This window comes from Bemisia tabaci, chromosome 5, assembly GCF_918797505.1.
Source record: "Bemisia tabaci chromosome 5, PGI_BMITA_v3".
In the NCBI taxonomy this organism is placed as follows: domain Eukaryota; kingdom Metazoa; phylum Arthropoda; class Insecta; order Hemiptera; family Aleyrodidae; genus Bemisia; species Bemisia tabaci.
In genome coordinates this window covers 54,688,976-54,708,391 of record NC_092797.1, presented here as the reverse complement: position 1 = coordinate 54,708,391, position 19,416 = coordinate 54,688,976, and the positions used below count along the sequence as shown (strand labels likewise).

At 39.9% G+C, this 19,416-nt stretch overlaps 1 protein-coding gene across 1 annotated transcript in view; it reads left to right on the top strand.

Annotated features, from left to right (window-relative positions):
- Positions 1 to 19,416, top strand: part of LOC109039829 (uncharacterized) — a 52,915-nt gene that overhangs the window by 12,375 nt on the left and 21,124 nt on the right. Inside the window, exon 2 of the mRNA XM_019055498.2 lies at positions 14,161 to 14,307. Coding sequence (XP_018911043.2) covers positions 14,161 to 14,307 — 147 coding nt within the window. The remainder of the gene's footprint in view (positions 1 to 14,160; positions 14,308 to 19,416) is intronic.

Here is a 19,416-nt window from a genome sequence, read left to right as displayed (position 1 = left end):
CGTTGCGCAATGCGTGAAGTATCCCTGTTAGGTTTGTAGGCGCCAGTGCGTCGCCGCTCCGCTTTGTGTTAGGCTCTAATATTTAATCTGGCGGAGTCAGCGTTATTCAACTTATGATTTTGAAATGTTCGCACATCCTGTAAGGATTGTTCTTATTTTCTTTTTTTTTGTTTCTTTGTTCTTGTTTTTGTATTCATAAAAAACAATATGTATTAAAGGAAAATATAATGTGTGTTTTGTAAATATTAAGGTGGTTCCGTATCAAACTTAATGATTTCCAAAGCACACGAATTTCTATTAGCCTATTATAATCGATGGCGAAAAAGCAACAGCCAGGCGATAAAGTGTAAAGCCCGGCGATAGGAAACTATAGCCCGGCTGCATAATTTTTTATCGCTTCGTATAGCCGCCGGCCGTATGATTTTCTCCGCATTCTACAGCCAGCTATATGCTTTTCTTTAGCCTTCTTTAGCCGGCTATAAGAATTCCTATGGTATTTTGAAACGCAGCTCTTATCGCCAATTTTTACCAGGTATGTGTTTACTCCTCTTGTCAAAAAAAAAAATAAAAAAAAAAAAATAAAAAAAAAACTACCCCCTATGGCATACAGAGGCCTCTCCACCCAGCTCTTATCTTTTTCTCTTGAGCAGAAATGGACGCGCGTATTTTTGCCAGACGGAAATATTGGCGGATTGAGAGGATGAGATATGCTCTAGAAAGTTGCATTAGAAACAATGTCAAAATGAGCGTGATTCCCTTTTGCAGAAATGGAAAAGCGGGATTTTACATTCTGTCATACAGAACTATGTGCCAACTGATTACGGCAATCATGAGCCGTAGGAATGGGAAAATAAGGTTTCGGACAGGGCTCATGAGTTAAAGCCGAGCACGAGTGACAACGGAGATGGCTTCGTTGCCATTGCCGTCACTGGCGCTTCATAATTCCCATTCATTCTTACGGTTCTCAACTAACCAGCACACCCCTTATTTTCCACCTCGAGTTCCGTTCGGCAGAAATACGTCCAAATTTCCAGCAACCCCACTCCCAATGGCAATTTCGATCATGGCAATTTCGGTTGATCTGAGAATGAACTCGGACTCCAGAGGTGGATAGCGGGAGGGGCTGCGTACTGCGGGAGGGGGGGAGTGACCTTGATCGGTGGATATTTACCGGAGAAGGCCATCGGACAGCGGAAAGACAGCTGGTCGGGCCTATCCGTCCGGCTGGAAAGCAGTACCTGTCCCTTGGAAAGCGCGGACGCCCGCCATCCCTCAGCGCGGAGCGCCCGGCGTGAAGTACGGAGGAGGGCGGAGGGCGCCGATAAATTACCCACGGTCAGGGCCCATGCGCATCGACTGACGCTGACGAGCGAGACCGGTCTCATCCTAATCTTTCGCTGGCATCGCCAATGGAACTGGTTCCCGCTCCGACTCCAGCGCTGCCATCGTGAGATACCCCGAACATTCTCGGTAGATGATGCTTAGAGAGGGATCCTTCCATATTCGCGTTAAAAAAAATCGAGGAATTTTTCGATAAAAGGGCCTATTAGACTTCCAATGCTGCTAAAATTGCGCAACGTAATTCTCTAGTTGTAAGTAACTCATCCAACCGTTCTGCTATGAATTTTTCCTTGAATCTGCTCCGAGTTCCCTCTCACTATTGTAAGAAAGTATAATTCGACTGTGAATGCATTTCATCTGCAGCAAACGCTCTAGAAATTGGACAATCTTAGCCGCATCGCAAGTCTCTTACACCTTTTTACCGAAATAGTCCTCAATTGTTGGATAAACTGATTTGAAGGCTGCGCCTTAGTTTTACATGGCAGTTTCGATGGTTGAATTGTAAACAAACACATTATTCCGTATAGTATTCGAACAATGTTGATACAATTCGCCTGTTTGTTTCTTGAATCGGAATTCCTCAAGTCCGGGACACACGTTGAAAGTGAGGCTCCAAGTGATGGCTGTTAAGTCAAGTGTTGCGCATTGATGCCGCAAAGGAAGCTCTCCTATGGAAGTAATCGATGGCAACACTTGGTAAGTCAAAAAATGAATTTCTGCACTCGAAAAAAAAAAACACATTGGATCTAGAGTCGAGACTCTTGAAAACATTGACAAGAAAAAATACTCTCGATTCAATCAGATTTAAGCTTAAATCAAAAAGAAATCCGCTCAAATTGAGAGGCTTTGTTCTTGATTTAAGCAAAAATCCGATTGAATCAAGAGTATTTTTTCTCTTCGATGTTTTTAAGAGTCTGGATCCAATGTGTTTTTTTCCCCCAGTGTGATAGTAGGTATTGCTTGAGGGTGCAACTGAACAAAACGGAGAAAAATCGAGCTTATGAATTTGGCAACACGAGAGATTCCAAACAAAATTGAAAGGACGAAGGTCGTGGACGGTGGCGGCCACGCTAAATAAATCACGTCCGGAATGTTTTTTACTTCACTTTACTTTTACTTTAAACGAGCGGATGAAGAGCACTCTCCAAGCTCCGAGACGACGTTCACGTCCAGGTCATCCACGTCGACACCGATTAGAGCCCCTCGTTTTCTGATCAACAAGATTATTAGTTATAGTTACTACGAGAAGATTCCTGCCGTGCAACGCAAAAATGTCGCAAACGCCGCTCTACATTTTTTTGGAAGCAAATGTATTACAGCAGAACAACTTGTGTACCTTGGGACAATGTTTTTCACAGAATTATTTTGCAAGTACTGTCAAAAACTTAACCTGAAAATCTAAGGTGCGTGGGTAAAATGGTTTATGTTTTATAAAGTGTTAAGTTCCAAAAAACGAGGGAAAATCTTGATGGATTTACGGCGTTCTTGGTTAGCACGGCAGATTCTTCCTTCAGTGGTGACTTTCATCGACAGAGCCGTTGGCACCCTACAAAAATTCACCCTTCGTTGAAATCAGCAACTATTCGTTCTCCTCGCTCGTGCAGATTGCCTACATGGAAAATTGCAGGCGTCTTGCAGAGGGCACGACTTGTGAGGTACCAGGTTTCCCAATCGCGTTCTTTTATGCGACTTGTTCAGGAATGCAAAATATGTTAGCTCCATTTGGATTGCATTTAGCAAAAAGGAACAAGCGCAATTACAGTGTTGTAAAAATTTTGCTTCTTCATAATGATCTAGAAAAATTTTAAGAATGGCCAATAGTTTTTGCTTCCCACAAAAAATCGTTAATCTTAAAGGAAAATAATTGTGTAAATTTCAATACTGTACGTATATTAAGTATTTTTAAAAGGAAATAAGAATTTGCTCGATTTTGGAAACACTGTAATCGTGCTGGTTCCTTTTTGCTAAATGCGATCCACTTAGTATTCATGTTTTTTGGCATGACAATTACCTACGTCTCTTTGCAATCCAATATTACAGGTATAAGTTTAAGTTGTACAATGTCTGTTGAATAAATTCCTATTTTTGCCGTTTCCTATTCCTATTTCCTATTTCCGTATACCTATTTTGGTAGTGGAATTACACTTCCAACGTTGGCCGAGATAAAATATAGAACCATCAAAATGGACCGAGTTTAGGAGAAAGGAACCAAGCCACAACGGCTATTGCAAGATTTAACAGGGCAATTCCATTTTTTACAAGAGAACATTTGCGTGGGTTCTTCTGAAAATGTTACGGAACTTGCCTCGTGCTATGCAGAAAATTCACTGAAAGTACAAAAATCCGCACAACCGAAATGTAAAACAGCAGTGAACTCCAACACAATGTGTTGATAAGGCGCGTCATTAACTCGCACATATCAACCCCTTTAGTTTTCATTTACAGAGATTTCAAAATAGGCAAACAGCATAAAAAGAGAATTCACGATCCAACACTGCGAGGTCAAAGACGCACCTTGACGAGACCGTGTATTGTGAAAGTAGAAAGCTATTCGATCGAATTTAAGTTTTTTGATCTGCCTCAAGCAAAATCTTATCAGATTCTTGAAGAAAAGTGCTACGGAATAATTTAAGCGAAGAAAGGAAAAATTCTGTCGAACTCCTAGAAGATAAAGTCGATTTAAAGGTATTTTGGGGCTAAAATACCCAAATCACCGGTAGTAAAAATCCCGTTATATTATTGAAAAGAAATTGACTCGATATAAATGCAATTGCATTAAATACGTCTTGATTTTGTTATTTTAAACGTCTTTCCATGCAAAGAAGTTCAACCATGTCGTTGCTTTATTCATTCATGAATTGAAAGTAAGCAATCTACATCCCGAAAATCTACTGATTTGCCGTAAAAAATTGCAGAAACTTGATATACCAGGTCGATGCACCCACTCGTTGAATTTACCAACCAATTTTGTGAGTGCAAATGTGTAAGAATCAATATGCTATAGTCATTTTGGGTGCATTTATTTTTCATGAAACAATAATAATTTCAATCCCGAAAAACCATCAATTTTCCGTATAAAATCGAAAAAATCAAAATATGTCAACTCCCCGACGTGAAAATTAGATTCTACGTATGTAAAATGTAAATACTTATGTATCGATATGCTGAACAGAACTATGTGTGGACAGTCAGAAGCCCGCGGCAACATTAATTCAACAGAAAAACTGTAAAAATTAGATAGGATTTTAGCCGCTTTGCCCGCCTCTCCTCGCTACTTACAACAAACCGTTCTTATACTCATCTCAAAATTTTTCTCAGAGCTTTGGGTTATTATCAGCTTCCATTTAAACTCCGGTTCGATGGCCGAATCGGCTGCCAAAAAAGCAAGCCACTGTTGAGGGGTTCTATGAGAAATTCGTGATATTATCGGCTCTCAGGAAATCACCCCATGGCTAAAATTGGTGGTATAAATGTTTAAGTGCTTAAAATAATCGTATTCAAGAAACTAAGGAATTAAACTATGGAGTCAATTTCTTTTTAATAATATAACGAATTTACTACCGGTGATTTAGCTATTATAGCCCCAGAATACTTTTAAAGCGCCTTTGCGTTCCAGAATCTCGACGGAATTTTTTTTTTTTTTTTTTTTGCTTAAACGATTCAAGAAACATTGTAGTTAAAAATATAAAGATTTTTCGATTTGGACGTATGAAAAATGTTTAACTCGTTCAGGCACACCGTGTATTGTATGGAGTACTGCTGTTATTCGACCGTTGTCTTCAGGTCAAAATTCTTACAAAGAAGCCCCTTGCAAGAGGCAAATTTTTTGTAATTTCTCCCAGTTTTTTCAGCGTTAGGTATATAAATGAATTGTTTGTCAAATTTTGAGGTCAATTATATTTAATTGTAATTTATACTTTCTTTTTTTCCCCTTCATTTTATTTTTCGTATCGAGGAGTCGAGGTTTTGTTGATTTCTTCGGATTTCGATTACTGTAACTTCTCTTCTATTCGGCCGATTTTTATGAATGAGGTCTCTTTTTATTTGTGTTTTAACGGAGAGTAAGGAAAAAAATTGCTAAATACATGCGAAACAATTTTTTTTGAAAATTGGATGAATCCTAGCGTGACGGTGAAATGGTTAATGAAGCGTGAGTAATTGGGGTACGGGTATCGGCCGCGTTGGGACCCAAGGCCCATTGTTCTTCGTGACGCCGACGCAGTGATCAGGAGCGTGGGGACGAGAGGGCTTAGTGGACTCCTGTATGAGCCACGTTTAGCAAATGGTCTAATGAGTCTCGAGGCTCATCACAGATTGCACTTACCACTATCCTGGTGGCCCCGGCTATCAGAGCAAGGAGTACCAACTTTTGAAAAGGATAACAGTGTTGTGGAGATATGTCAAAGCAACGTTGTGAACAAAACGGAGTGAGTGAAATTCTCATTCAAGGAGTGCCGAACTGGTCAGCCATCCTCGAATCAGTTCGCTTGCTTCCGCTTATATATGCATATTTTAAATCAGCGCGCCCCATTCTAAGGTTTTTTTAAAAAAAACCAAGAAACGTAGACTCTTGGTATTCATTACACATAAACTAGCGAGCCCCAGAATGAGAAACAAATTTTAATCATTATTATTGACGGATTAGTAAACTTTTTACACGCTTTGGAAAATCTCAGAAGTTCGCGGTAGTCACTTTTCGGTAAGGAACTAGGGGACTCGGTTATTGTATCGAGGGGGGGGGTCGAAACGATCGCAAAGGCGGTATACAAAAATAAATCACCCAATAAAATTTGGCAAAAGCTGATGCGGCTTGGTTCCTTTCTGCTAATCGCGGTCCAAAAGACATATTGCCGAAAACCTCTGAAATAAATGAAATGTTGAAAGATACTTTTCAAATTATGAAGTTTCATCAACGCTGAAATATTAATAGAATGAACTCGGAGACCTCTGCAGTCTTCTATTTAACCCAAGGAGACTTTTGTTTTTTTTGTAAGTAGGGCGTTTGAATGAACAAACGCAGAAAAACTCTAAATTATCATGCTTGAGTCGAATTTGGAAGTTTTCGATGTTTCTATCATGCATTAACATGCAATTTTCTTATGGACCGTCCGCCTGTCTATGCTCTTCCCACTCGATTTTGCCTCATAGCTGTGTACCTATCATAAGTTGTCGCCATTAGGGATCATGCAATTATAAGAGCTTATCAACTATGCTCGACGGAATTTCCGCTTCCTGAGCTTGCGGCCTTGAAGGAGGACCAATAGAAACTAGACGAACCGTCTTTCTAGGGAACCGGTTCTTTTCTTGGACCCATAACCGTTAAAAAGTAGTATGCTCATTTCCGGACTGTGGCAATCCTCGCGAGTTGGTACCAGAGAATTTTGCCTATAGAACCGTACCTGCAACAATCAATATTTATGGATATTCAAACCTCGCCAGCGGGCTGATTATTGAAATTGATAGACGAAGCAATAGACAAAGAAGACAGAGGGAGTAAGGAGCGATTTTATTGGCTGCAATGTGTGATTCCTACATGTAAACTAAGGGAGAAAACGATGGACTAACTATAGGGTCTCTGATGGGTTGCCGTTAGTTTGTCTATTAATTATATACCTCCTTTGTCCATTGCAACTACCCGCTACCACCAATAGGATCCCTCCATATTCCTTTTGTCTTAAATGTCTATATAGCTTTGTCTATCAATTTCAATAATCGGCCCGCAGCACGAGTCGGCTATTCGCAATAATTTTTAATAAAGATAACACACTGTGACTAACTCGTGAGTACCGTTACTGCTTAAGCAGGAGCCTTAAAATCCATAAAAAATCATGTATCCGAGGGCTCATCTGAAAAATTACAGATTCACCCGAAACGACCATTAAATGAAATCGGCACCTGCGGCCGATGCGAGGGCTAGGCTGGATCACTAAAGGCACCAATAGTAGCAGTTAATAGCACTTGCATTTATCGCTGCAACCAATAGGAGATTGAGCGAGGAGGGCTGAGCCGAGAAAACACATCACGATAAAAAGCGAGGAGTTTGTGAAAGTAATATCCATCACTAAACGTTTGTGCACCAGACAGAGTAGACTTGAACAGAGTGTTTACCGTTGACTGAGAGGCGCCGGCGAGTACCTGAGCTTCGTGGTGCAGAGCTGTCAAACTTGCGAGGAACTATAAAAATGCAAGAATATGTTGTCACCTTCCAGCCAATGTATCACAATCGCCATGCGACGTTTCAAAATTTCCGTCGCCATTTTATTTCTTTACAGAGTAATTGTTGGTTGAATCTGTTATTTTTAAACAGAGCAATTATTCAACGAGGCTGTTCGAAAGTTTCACTAAATTTTCATTTAAAAAAAAAAAAAAAAAAAAAAAAAAAAAAGTGAAACGGTCGAACAGCCTCGTTGAACAATTTCTCTGTTAAAAAATAAAATGACGGGTGACATTTTGAACCGTCGCATGGCGCTTGTGATAGTTCGGCCCGAAGGTGATGATAGTGCTGATACTTTCGACGGTTATAATTTTCTTCAAAAACCTCGAGTGAATGCTTATAGAATTGTGTATTTTCTTTACTGCGATAAGAATAAATGTACCATTTATTTTGAGTATGATAAAGAATGTATCAAGTCTGTAGCCCCTGGTTGCGATTATTTATCAACGGTGAAACTACCAGACCACGTATCTCGGTTTGCAACTTCCCGCCATACTTTAATTTTTAATTGGCAAAATACTCAACGTCAATTCTTGATATTTTCCGTGTTCTTTCTTCTCTTTGACTCTCTGAGAATTTCAAGTAAAGATATTGATTTGTTCTACTTCAAAAAAATAAAAAGCAAGGGGAGAATATTAAAGACCGCAAACGCAATACGTGGTCTGGTAGTTTCACCGTTGCACTATGGTCCACAGACTGGATTCAACGGAACTTTATTCGAAAATGCACTGCACCGCCATAAAAGGTGTTGGATCTTATGATTTTTGGGTCGCTGATTTCATTTTACATCTTAGTTAAACAAAATATTAACATCCTGACCGAGAAACTTAACTTCAAATGTAATTTCTGGCGCTTTTAAGATTGAAGATTTTTTCCACCCTATTTTGACATGTATAAAAATAATAACAAAAATGTCTGTCGGTCGAGATAAGGTTATTCTTATGTATTTTTAGGCGGTAAATCCGAATATGACCTCCGTTTTTGTCCATTACCCTTCAATTTTTCGGAAAAACCGATTTTACCCGGAAAAGCTCGTTCTCCAAGGAAAATTGAATTTTCCGGGATAATGAGGGATGATAGGAAAAATCTAAGGCCATATTCGGGTTTAGCAAGTCAGAATGCATAAGAATCGATGTATCGCACATCGAAATCATTTTTAAAATGTATTTTTAACACACTTAGAGTCCGGAAAAGGTTTTACCCAAAAGGCTCGGGAAAATCGGCATTATCGGAGAACTGGAGTGTGATAAAAAAAACCTAGGTCATATTCGGATTTAGCAGCTTAATATACATAACAGAATCTCTTTACCGCGGGTCCACTATAATTTATCAACATGAATTGCAATTATGGCAAAAATACGTCAAATTTGCTCATTTTCCCGGGAAAAAGTCGCTTTTTCGGAAAAGCGAGAGGTTATAAGAAAAAACCAAGGTCATTTTCGGACTCAGTAGATCAAAATATATCGGAATACTTTCATTTTGTACCGATAAAAAATTTAACAGTCGCAAAAACGCCAAAAATGCATGGAATATTCCACATTTTGATGCACGGAGGTGCACTCCGAAAAAAATTCATTTCGACCATTAGGCGACAAAAGGCGACATTTAAATTGGCCTCATTTTAAACTTAAGGATATGTAGAACAAGATTTTTCAATCCGCAAAGCATTAACTAGAATTAAAAAAAAGTTGGAGCTTCCTAAAAATTACGAATTTCACTGATTTCTATCATTTTTTGGCGTATGTTTGCAGCGTTAAAAAGCATACAAATTTCAGTTCAAAATTAATGAAACTGGGTGAAAAGGAAGTCACTTGCCACCAGGTGGAACCATGTTGCCCAAAAATTTACATAGATGATGCGTAACTCGGTAAAATAAACACCTTGTAACGCACCACCGAATGCGGCCCACAATCAGCTAATGAAGACCTGTCGCGCGCTCTGTTGTTAGGGTCCGTCACAATCTTATAAATCATTATTAGTCGATGAAAACTTAGGTGACGATCCATGGGTGTATGTATGATAAAACTGTAGTGCCAAACTTTAATTTTTCCCACCTTCAAAATTTGACTAAAGTTCCGTTAAATAGGGTCTGTGGACCATAGTGCGTTGTTGTCATGTTATGAATCTCCTCGAAGATATGAATTTGAAGTGTTTAATGACTAAATTACCGTTATTAAGAGTCTTCAATGTGATCACTCCATCTTTGTGTTTCAAATAAAATGGAGATTTTTAGAGTATCAGCGGCTACGGTGTCGGTGTGTAACAGGAGTTCAATAGCATCGTTACATCTCCGCAGATTTGCACGTGGGCACTCGCCCATTCATTAACCCGGGTCTCAGCATTGTTGACATGCCTCGCTGATTTTCCTTTTTATCAAAGATCGATGTTCCGAGGCGGACTATTTAGTTGTCCTTTTGGACGTACCTACTTCACGAAAAAATATACATTGCTGATTTAACAATTGGTGTTAAGAAATATGTTCGATGTGTTTTAAACGTACATTTTACAACAGTTAAAACCAGTGGTTAAATTAGCATTCTTTTATTGTAAAATCTACATTGAAATATGTCAAACACTCTTTTTATCTGCAAAATTGTTAAATCAGCAATTTCATTTTTCCCGCGAAACTCGATCACAACAGAGTGGATATTTCTTGCTTTACTATCAAAACCACGACTAGCACTCAGTGGCGAGACCAATACTTACATCTCTAAAAATATAGGGACGTATATTTTGAATAATGGGTTCAAGTAAAAATTGTACTTCAGCATAAAATAATTTGTAAGGCTTACTTATGTACTTGTAAGGCTTATAAAGGTAGGCGTAGGGTTCAAAGCTAGCGCTTACCTAAGCAAATTATAAATCTTGGAAAACAAATTGTAGATCATTTGGAGGAAAAGCGAAATAGTTAGTCACAAGTTAAGGCGCACATTTAAAAAAGGTGACAACTCTATAAAAAACAAGGTGGAGAAATGGTGCTGGGTCCACACCATTTCGCGGGGAAAACAAAGCCAAGAAGTTCCAAAAATTATAATTAGAGTCAAAATTAAATTTATTGAACTCTAGTGCGTACCAGTACGAAACTGAGGGGGGAGAGTGTTCAACTCAGGCAGTTTGCATTGGAATATTAAGTTGGAGTCAAATCGGTATGGATCTCTCGGCATGACTCCAACTTAATATTCTAACGCAAAATGCTTTAGCTGAACACTCTCCCCCCTCAGTTTCGTTCTGGTACGCATTAGAGTTCAAAAAATTTAATTTCGACTCTAATTATAATTTTTGGAACTTCTTGGCTTTGTAATCCCCGCGAAATGGTTTGGACCCAACACCATTTCTCCACCTTGTTACATACAGTTTGGGCTGCTTCTTATAGTGTTTTTTTTTTCTTTTTTTATCTATAAAAAACAAGATTCAGGCAGGGTCGGACTGGCTCACATCTGAGGGCGCAGACCTTTGGCTGGTTGAAGGGCGTGATGCGATATTACCCGAAAGAGCACCACCTACGTGGAAGGGGGCTCAGAAAATTTTGGCAAAACAGCACAAGTTTACGCTGTTTTCAGGTTCAAAGTTGATTAATCGAACATAGTAAAAATTGCAAAATTGAACGTATTGAAGTAAGCGATAGACTTCTAAAATTAAAGAGCAAATAAAAAATCAAAGCTACTAGACACATCCAAGCACTATTATTTCCAAAGGAATCAAGCCAGTAATGCAATTTACACGAGCTTTAGATGTAGGTCTGCAAATCCATCCTAAAAAAGATTCAGAAATGAACCCGAAAAAAAAAGAAAAATTCGAGTAGGTATCGACACAGCCGAAGACAGGAAAGACGTATTCCGGCCTCTTTTTTTAACTTTTCTCCCAAATCTGAGCGACACCTCATTGATAACATATATCGGAGCATTGCGAGTTAACGCATCGTGTCATCGCGCCTTCAATTTTTCAGATGCAGCACAGACGTCCATCAAGCACGAATAGTTGTATCACTGCGCCGTCGTCAACGCGCATCCTTTCCCTCGCTCTATTTCCCTATTGTGTATGTTTCCGTTTGTCTTATTCGTAGTGGTGTTTCAAGGGCTATACGTGAGGAAGACAGCCGAAGGATTTCGTCCATACTTCCCATTTCTCAACAACACCAACATTTCTTTATAGCGTTCTTCTTGTAACTATGTCTTTTTAACTGCACACCATAGTCATACTATCTCCGGCATAATTGCACTTTTTTGGGCGGTTTATGTCTCAAAATATATGGATGACACTTTTTTTCAAGCTTGGTACCTATTACTGAATTTTAAGTTTTTTCGGACGTTATTGGATACGTTTTGGTGTTTCTGCCTCGGGGTGGTTACATCCAACCACATGTTCAAGTTCATGTGGTTTCATCGTCAAAATCAGTTACCAAACTTATTTTTTTATTCATTTCATACATTTCCTCCAAATTCTTTTTTGACATCAATGAGTTCTCTGATCTTTTGTTAAAATTCTGTATCTTGTATTTTACTATCCGTTATGATATTCTGTATTCTTCTGTCTGGTCAAAAATGTCCTCGTATTCTTTGAGAATAGCTTTTCCCACTTTTGCGAAGTTTTGTCTTTCCACTCTAAATATGCTTCGTCTGAACTATGAAACCTCTTTCGGAGACCTCGGGTTGCTGCTCATTAGACTGGGATGCAGGGAGCAAGGAAGGCTCGTTAAGGCGTAGAAAGTTTGTGTACAAGTTAAATACTAAGTTTTTTCTTCAGTCTTTAAAAATTAGGGTCAAATCTTAAGTGACAAAGTGAGTTTCCCTCAGAACAGCGGTTCATCAGTCGCACTTTCCTTCCGCGTAGGAGACTCTTCTGAATTGCCAAAATGTACAAACCTTCGTGCAGAAATTTTATTTCAAAATTAAAATAAAAATAGAGCGACATCATCCGTAAAAATGTAGCTTTAGGGCATACTTTGTTTATCCTAGCAAGGTGGATAAAGAAATAAGCACTGTTGTCAAGTTCGCATCATTCATGTGTTTGTTCTTAGTGCACGATCTGATCATTGTCCTCACTGTTTTTTTTTTCTCATTGAAGCAATAAGATCGTTGTTTTCGATAAGTTTACAAGTAAAAAGTTAGAAAATACCTGCCCAGTGGCACTCTCTGGAGTTTTATATCAAATTACCGCATCGCGAAACATACTACCTACAGTATTTTAAAAATGTAGTAATTATATGTATTCACCAAAAGAATTCGGTGTTCCGTAGCGATCGAGCTATCCGCTCTGCTAAAGAGAAATTTTGATAAGTGGAACCGGACGTTTGATTTGTGTGACCGTACCTCTTTTCTCCGTTCGGTTCATTTACGGAGTTCGATCTTTTGAAACGAATGTTTGTGTTTGACGACTCAAAAGTTTGGTTCGACAAACGGAATATAGAACATGGTTGGTCAATTCACATGATTAGGGTTTTTGTCAGCTATAAGTAATGCTCATGTTTTTTACACAAGACTTCAATCAACTGTACCGAGAGTCGGATCCCTGGGTTATACGTGTGAAATGAAAAATATGAAATATTGAAAATCTCCATGAAATATTTCGTGAAATTTCATGCAGTTGTCAAAAATATGAAACATATGAAACGTTTTCAGGGGCAGGGTATGCAACACGCACTAAAAAACACCATCAAGCAAAAACCAATCGCCTGCCATTAAATTTTACATTTAATTTCAAAAACTATTGTTCCATATTTTTCATATTTTTCTGAAATGTCATGTATGAAGATTCAAGATTTTATTTTTCATGAATAACTGCAACCCTTTCTGATCCTAGGGTTGAAAATTTTGGATACCTGAGTCTAAAACCTTAGTGCTTCGTGCGAATGGAAAACTTTTTGACTGCGCATCAAACCGGCGAAGAGACATTTTAACCTAAATGACAACAGCTCACAATTCCAATTAGCGAGGCGCACCTCTGGCAGATTATTCGAAAAGTGAAATTATATTCTGAGAGGAAAATTGTGAGAATCGTCACTCGAGTGTAGCATGGCCACGAAAATTTGCAAATCATACCCCTCTCCATCGTCCTCTTCAAAATACACCACCCGCAAAAACGTGTCTTTTCCGTGGCGTTCGCGATTACGGAGAAGTGTGTGCGGGAGATGGGCCTCTTCATCAGGTCGGATTAGGTGACCCTTTTTATTCATCGAGAAAAATGGGAAGCCGCACGATGGAAGTTTTTCCAGTGCAATTATGTCAGAATCTGCGCTGCCGTGATATAGCAGAAGAGATCAGTAATTGTCAAATTTTCGAAATCGAACTTCTATAAAAATTCGTCTAATGTCTTTTAAATGAAATCACTGAAATAGCAGAAGACAAACGAGACATATGAGAAAGCTGAAAGTGTCGAAGATTGTCAACATAACAAATAAAACGGGTTTTCTGGTCTTTCTCGCATTCGGAATTTTTGCGCTTACTTGATTTGGAAAATAATCGGTTCATCTTATGAACACATAAAAAGCCCAGATGTACCAATACATGAAAAAGAGTGCTCATATTGAATTTTTCTTCGTGGTGCGTTTCTCTGAACGCACCGTGGTACCGTAACGATACTAACGCTTTATCTCTTGCCTGTTGCAGCGAATTTTCTTGGTGTCACTGTTGACGGGAGTTTGGGGAGTGAGTGGCGGCCCTCCCTCCAGCAGCAATGTGAGTCAGAAGGCGCAGTCCCGATCCAGCATAGTGTTCCCATACGATGACTCTAGTCAGTACCAGTACGCCAGCGTTGTGAGTATCCCTTTATTACTTGTTCTAAGGAGACAATGCATTGCATCGAAGATTCGGCGATTTTTATTAGCACAGATTTTTTATTCATTTTTTATTCATTTTTCAAGCTGTCTTTTGCGAGAAGGAAGAGGTAGCAGCGGCCTTGGGCCAGGGCGCGAAAATTGACACTTCTGACTGAATATTTCACTGATTTATTCCCTTCGATTGCACGTAAAGCTCAGCACAATTAGACGTATTTCTGTCAAACGAAACTAAGCGCCATACGGGATGAAAGGTAGAGGGGGGCTTGGATTGGCGGCGGAACCGGGCGTCGGGCTCATTCCGTCCTATACTCGCAATTCTTTTCCATGGCGCTTAGTTCCCTATGACAGAACGCGCTATTCGATATTCTAGATTCCTCAACAGGAACTCAAATTGGTGCTTAGTTCCGTTTGACAGAAATACGTCCAATTCTGGGTAAAAATTCGCTGTCATAGTTTTGCAAAAAATTTAATTGTTTGAGTCAAGGTTGTATAACCTTGAGATGGAATTCCACTGTTCTACACTAAAAAATAATAATAATAAAAATGAAAAAAGAAAAAACTGCGGGCATGGAAGCTGTAGTTACGGGCTATACTGTATAGCATTATACCGTTCGTTTGCCCGTCCAGACGCTCGGAGTTCTGGGGTGTTGGAGCCGTAGCTCCAACTGCTCCGGGTGTAGAGGCCGGCACAACGTCTGCTCCACCTGTAACTTTTGGCCCGTAATGGACAGTAGTGCTATATAGCTCGTAATTATGATTTTCACGCCCACAGTTTTTTCTCAGTGCTATGCAACTACCAACAGTTTTTTCTCAGTGCTATGCAACTACCAATAGTGGCATACCATTAAAAACTCAAATTGCATGAGACGGATCATGGGAAACGGATCATGCATCCTATTAATAGAGTGGCATGTATGGAAGAAAAATGAAAAATCTTGATTAGGGTGACGGCGGAATTTTTCCTGAAGATGGGAGCTTTTATCTCAGATCCAAGGAAGCACCTGCATCAGACCCGGCCCCGGGACGCAGCGTCGTGAGGCGGGATGAATTCTGCCGTGCTAAGGAAACGCCGGCCGTATGAACCTTCGTGCGTTCCCAAAGTTCTTTTGGTAAAATAAGAATTTTCAGGAAAACTTGTGAATATTCCACGTCTATTTTTGCAGAGAATTTTCTTCGCAATGTGGTCTAAAGGACCAAAAAATTTCAAGCATAAGTGTTCATTCTTTTTCTCGAAAATTAATATTTCAGGAGGGGAAATTTGGCAACTCTCGGATGTTCATGTGGCGTTTTTCTTTAGTACGGCAGAATCGTTGGAATACTTTCTCGGCCTCTTTGGGAGCGTTTTGGAACTTAGCGCGGGCTTAATCCGGGACAATGCGGGCGCGGCGGCGGCGGTGGTTCTCCCAAAGCTCGCGACCAGCAAAGCACGGCTCGGGTGAATGGCTGTTTACACGACTCCGCGACTGTGTCGTTCCGAGTTGAAACACAAGCGTTGAAACTGAAAGTGAGTCCAAGGAAAGGGAGACCGATCCTTACACTTTCTCTGGTTTCGCAAGCGCGGCGTAACCGATGCGACGCCGACGCCGACGCGACGACGCCCCAAGCGCCGAGCGCCTCTTACGAAAACGGCGACGGGAGACGGTAACGCCGCGATTTCTCGGGGAAACTCCTGTCCGGATTTTGCCAGGGACAATGGCGTGGGATGGTGCCCCGGGATCAGGGAGTACCTCTGTGGTATCGAAAAGAGCAGTAAACAGAGGCGGAATATTTTACGGACCCCGCACGGCGCACCGATACATCCCCTATACTGCCGTGCTAAGGAAAAGCGCCGTATGAATGTTCGAGAGTTGCCAAGTTTCCTTCGTTAAAATGTTAATTTTTTAGAAAAGTTATAAATATTTTTCCTTGAAATTTTCAGGACTTTTCGGTGGACTTGCGAGCAAAATAATTGGAAGAAAAATATTCATAAGTTTACCTGGAAATTTGTATTTTATCGAAGGAAATTTGGCAACGCCTGAAGGCTCATACGGCGATTTTCCTTAGCATGCAGTATTGACTTCGAAACTCTGATAAACGAAACTAAGCGTTAGTTTGAGTTCCTTTTGAGGATTTTAGAGTCCCGGATAGCGCGTTCCGTCAAACGGAACCAAGCGCCATTGAAAAGCATTGTGAGCTCAGGACGGAATAAGTTCGTCGTTTAGCTCCACCCGCCAATCCAACCCGGAATTGGACATATTTCTGCCGAACGGAACTACGTGCATTCAGACTTGAGCCCTGAGACCCATATAAGAACATATGCATAACGGGGCTCACAGCATAATGCACATAGTTCCGTTTGGCAGAAATACGTCCAAATGAGATATGTGGTTCGGGAGTTTCGCCGTTTGTTGGGTTACTAGTTTTTTTTATGAAAAGAAACCCAAAAAACCTCGATACATGACGGTAGTCATCTTGAGTTTTGCGCAGGGCTATGAAACTGCGGTAATTCGTATGTATCAATTCAAAATGCCCAAATTTCTCAATTAAATGGATGCATCTCTGCCAAACCGAACTATGTGCGTTATGACGTGAGCCCTGTTAAGCATGTATTCTTATGGGTCTCAGGGCTCATATCGTAATGAACATAGTTCCGTTTGGCAGAAATACGTCCAAATTGTGATGATAGGATTAAATTTCAGACTTTCCCGAAACATTCATTGAGATTTCCATGGCCATTTTCCGACAAGAACTTTTTCCGAAATCAAAAATTTGCAGCAGGCTCAGCAGATAACGCTAACACGACAAGAGTTGTGTTCTACGTTTGTGTTGTTGCAAAATTTTCATCAAGGAACGCTTTTTAATTTGTGTGTTCACGCGAGCTGCTTCTAAAGGATATAGAAAAATGGTTGATATTGATTATAGTGTCCTCCGATGTGTTCCTGGAAAGGTGGCAGACTTCGGGACAAGAATATTAGACAGCCCGTAGGATAATCTCATGATCGATAGAAGCCGCATGGGTAATCTTCTCGTGAAAGTGTTCAAGCGTGCTTGGTAATTACATTCGTGCAAGTAAAACGCATGTCGTAGATGTGTATGATCAAAGCTTGGAGATTACTTCCAGCGCGCGAGAACGGTCTTAAAGCTCGATTATTAAAAGATCCCGCCAGACGGAAGTTTAATTTCATAAAGATCAAAGTATGAGGGGTAGAAATAAACCTTATCACCATGAAGGAGGAGAGAAAAAATCCAGCGACGTGGCGTGAATGCTTGATTATCGATATTCCTCCATTTGAAGCTGTAGTAAAGAATCGATTATTAAGATGTTCGTCGTGAACACCTTGATAATCGATCATTTTCTATAGATTTAAATGACAGATCAATCGATTTATCGCAAAGCACTCCACGACGGGTTTCTCCTTCAGTTCCAAGGAGCCATGACGTGCATGTCGTCCTTTCTCAGACAAAGAAACGTACCTGTATTCCGAAAATGCGAAATTGACTCGAGCATTTCGATTTATGACCAGAATAATATGATCATGCAATTTTGACCCAGTTTTTGTTTTTTTAAACTTATTTTTTGCATGTAATTCAAGACAAAATACACTGCAAAAAATAGTTGCTTGAATCTAGAGTCCAGAATCTTAAAAGCATTGACAAGAAAAAATACGACTCTTCAATTCAAGGAAAAATTGGATTAAATCAAGAGTATTTTTCTTGTCAATGTTATTGAGAGTCTGACTCTAGATCCAAGAGACTTTTTGCCCAGTGTAGATGAAATTTTCACTTAAAAATAATGCTCAATACTTTCCTCGTAAAAATACAGTTTTCGGGTGCAAATTTTGCGACCTAAAATGCAGTCGTGCTCTTTTGTCTAGGAAAGGACGGAAGGTAGGTATCCTTGCTTTTGCCTTGCAGTTTTGGGAATGTCCATTTTGAAAAAATGGCTAACTTTCAGGAAAACCGTGGGGGAAAGTTGCTGGGAGGTTTTATTGGTCGGATTACATTAATGAGATTCTTCAGTATTTTTTGGTATCTCAGTAAATGAAAAAAGTTGCATTCGTCGCTCATTTCGGAAGGGAACATAATTAAATTTTTTTTAAAGAAATAAATCTTCTATGAAATTGTGAATTTTTATAGGGTTATTTCAATTGTATCTTACGCTCGGGGGGCACCTTTCACGAACCTTTTCAAACGCGTACATTTTCAGTAGAAAATCATATGAAATTGTGACGAAGGAAATTAACTAGAAAATGAAGACTGTATAAAGTGGAGAGAAACTTTTAAGTCGGTTCTTTACTTTCAAAACATTGAGTATGAGTAGTAAATCTTCTACAAATATGTGTATAGCTTTGCTGGTTTTCAAGAAAGAACTACTATCTCGATGAGCCCTTTGACAAATATGGAGGTATTTCTGTCAAACGAAACTAAGCGCCAATTTGAGTTCTTTTTGAGGATTTTAGAATGCCGGATAGCGCGTTCTGTCACACGGAACTAAGCGCCATGGAAAAGCATTGCGAGTATAGGACGGAATGAGCCCGACGCCCGATTCCGCCGCCAATCCAAGCCCCCCTCTACCTTCCTCCTTCGACGGCGCTTAGTTCCGTTTGACAGAAATACGTCTAAATGGACATTGGACAAGTTCGAATCAGAGCAACTTTGAATGTATTGCGACGATGAGAAGTTTCAACTCGCAAATTCTTTTTTCATTCGGTGTTAGATGTTTGTTTTATAGTAATAGGAATTTTCCTCCAGTCACAAGTTTAATCTGTGATCAATTTCGAAAAATTTAGTGTGAAACCATCCCCGAGTAAGTGCATTTATTAGTTAGTAAAACTCTGGCGCGTGACGCCAAGCCACGTTGCTTCGGGCGCAACGAAAGTCAAAACGCCTTCATTTTCTCGGAGCTGCAACACGGGCATTCACGGAGCTCGAATAGTTGCATCCATGTCTTCCATTCCTCGGCAGGACACAATCATATCATCGTCTGAGATACTTCTTAACCGCCTCAAGTGTCCCGACCGCTTGAAGTGTACCTATTTCTCAGAGACTATTCAGATTCACGGAAAAGGAAACTTTTTGTCAGTATTTCTTTGAACGCAATTCACGT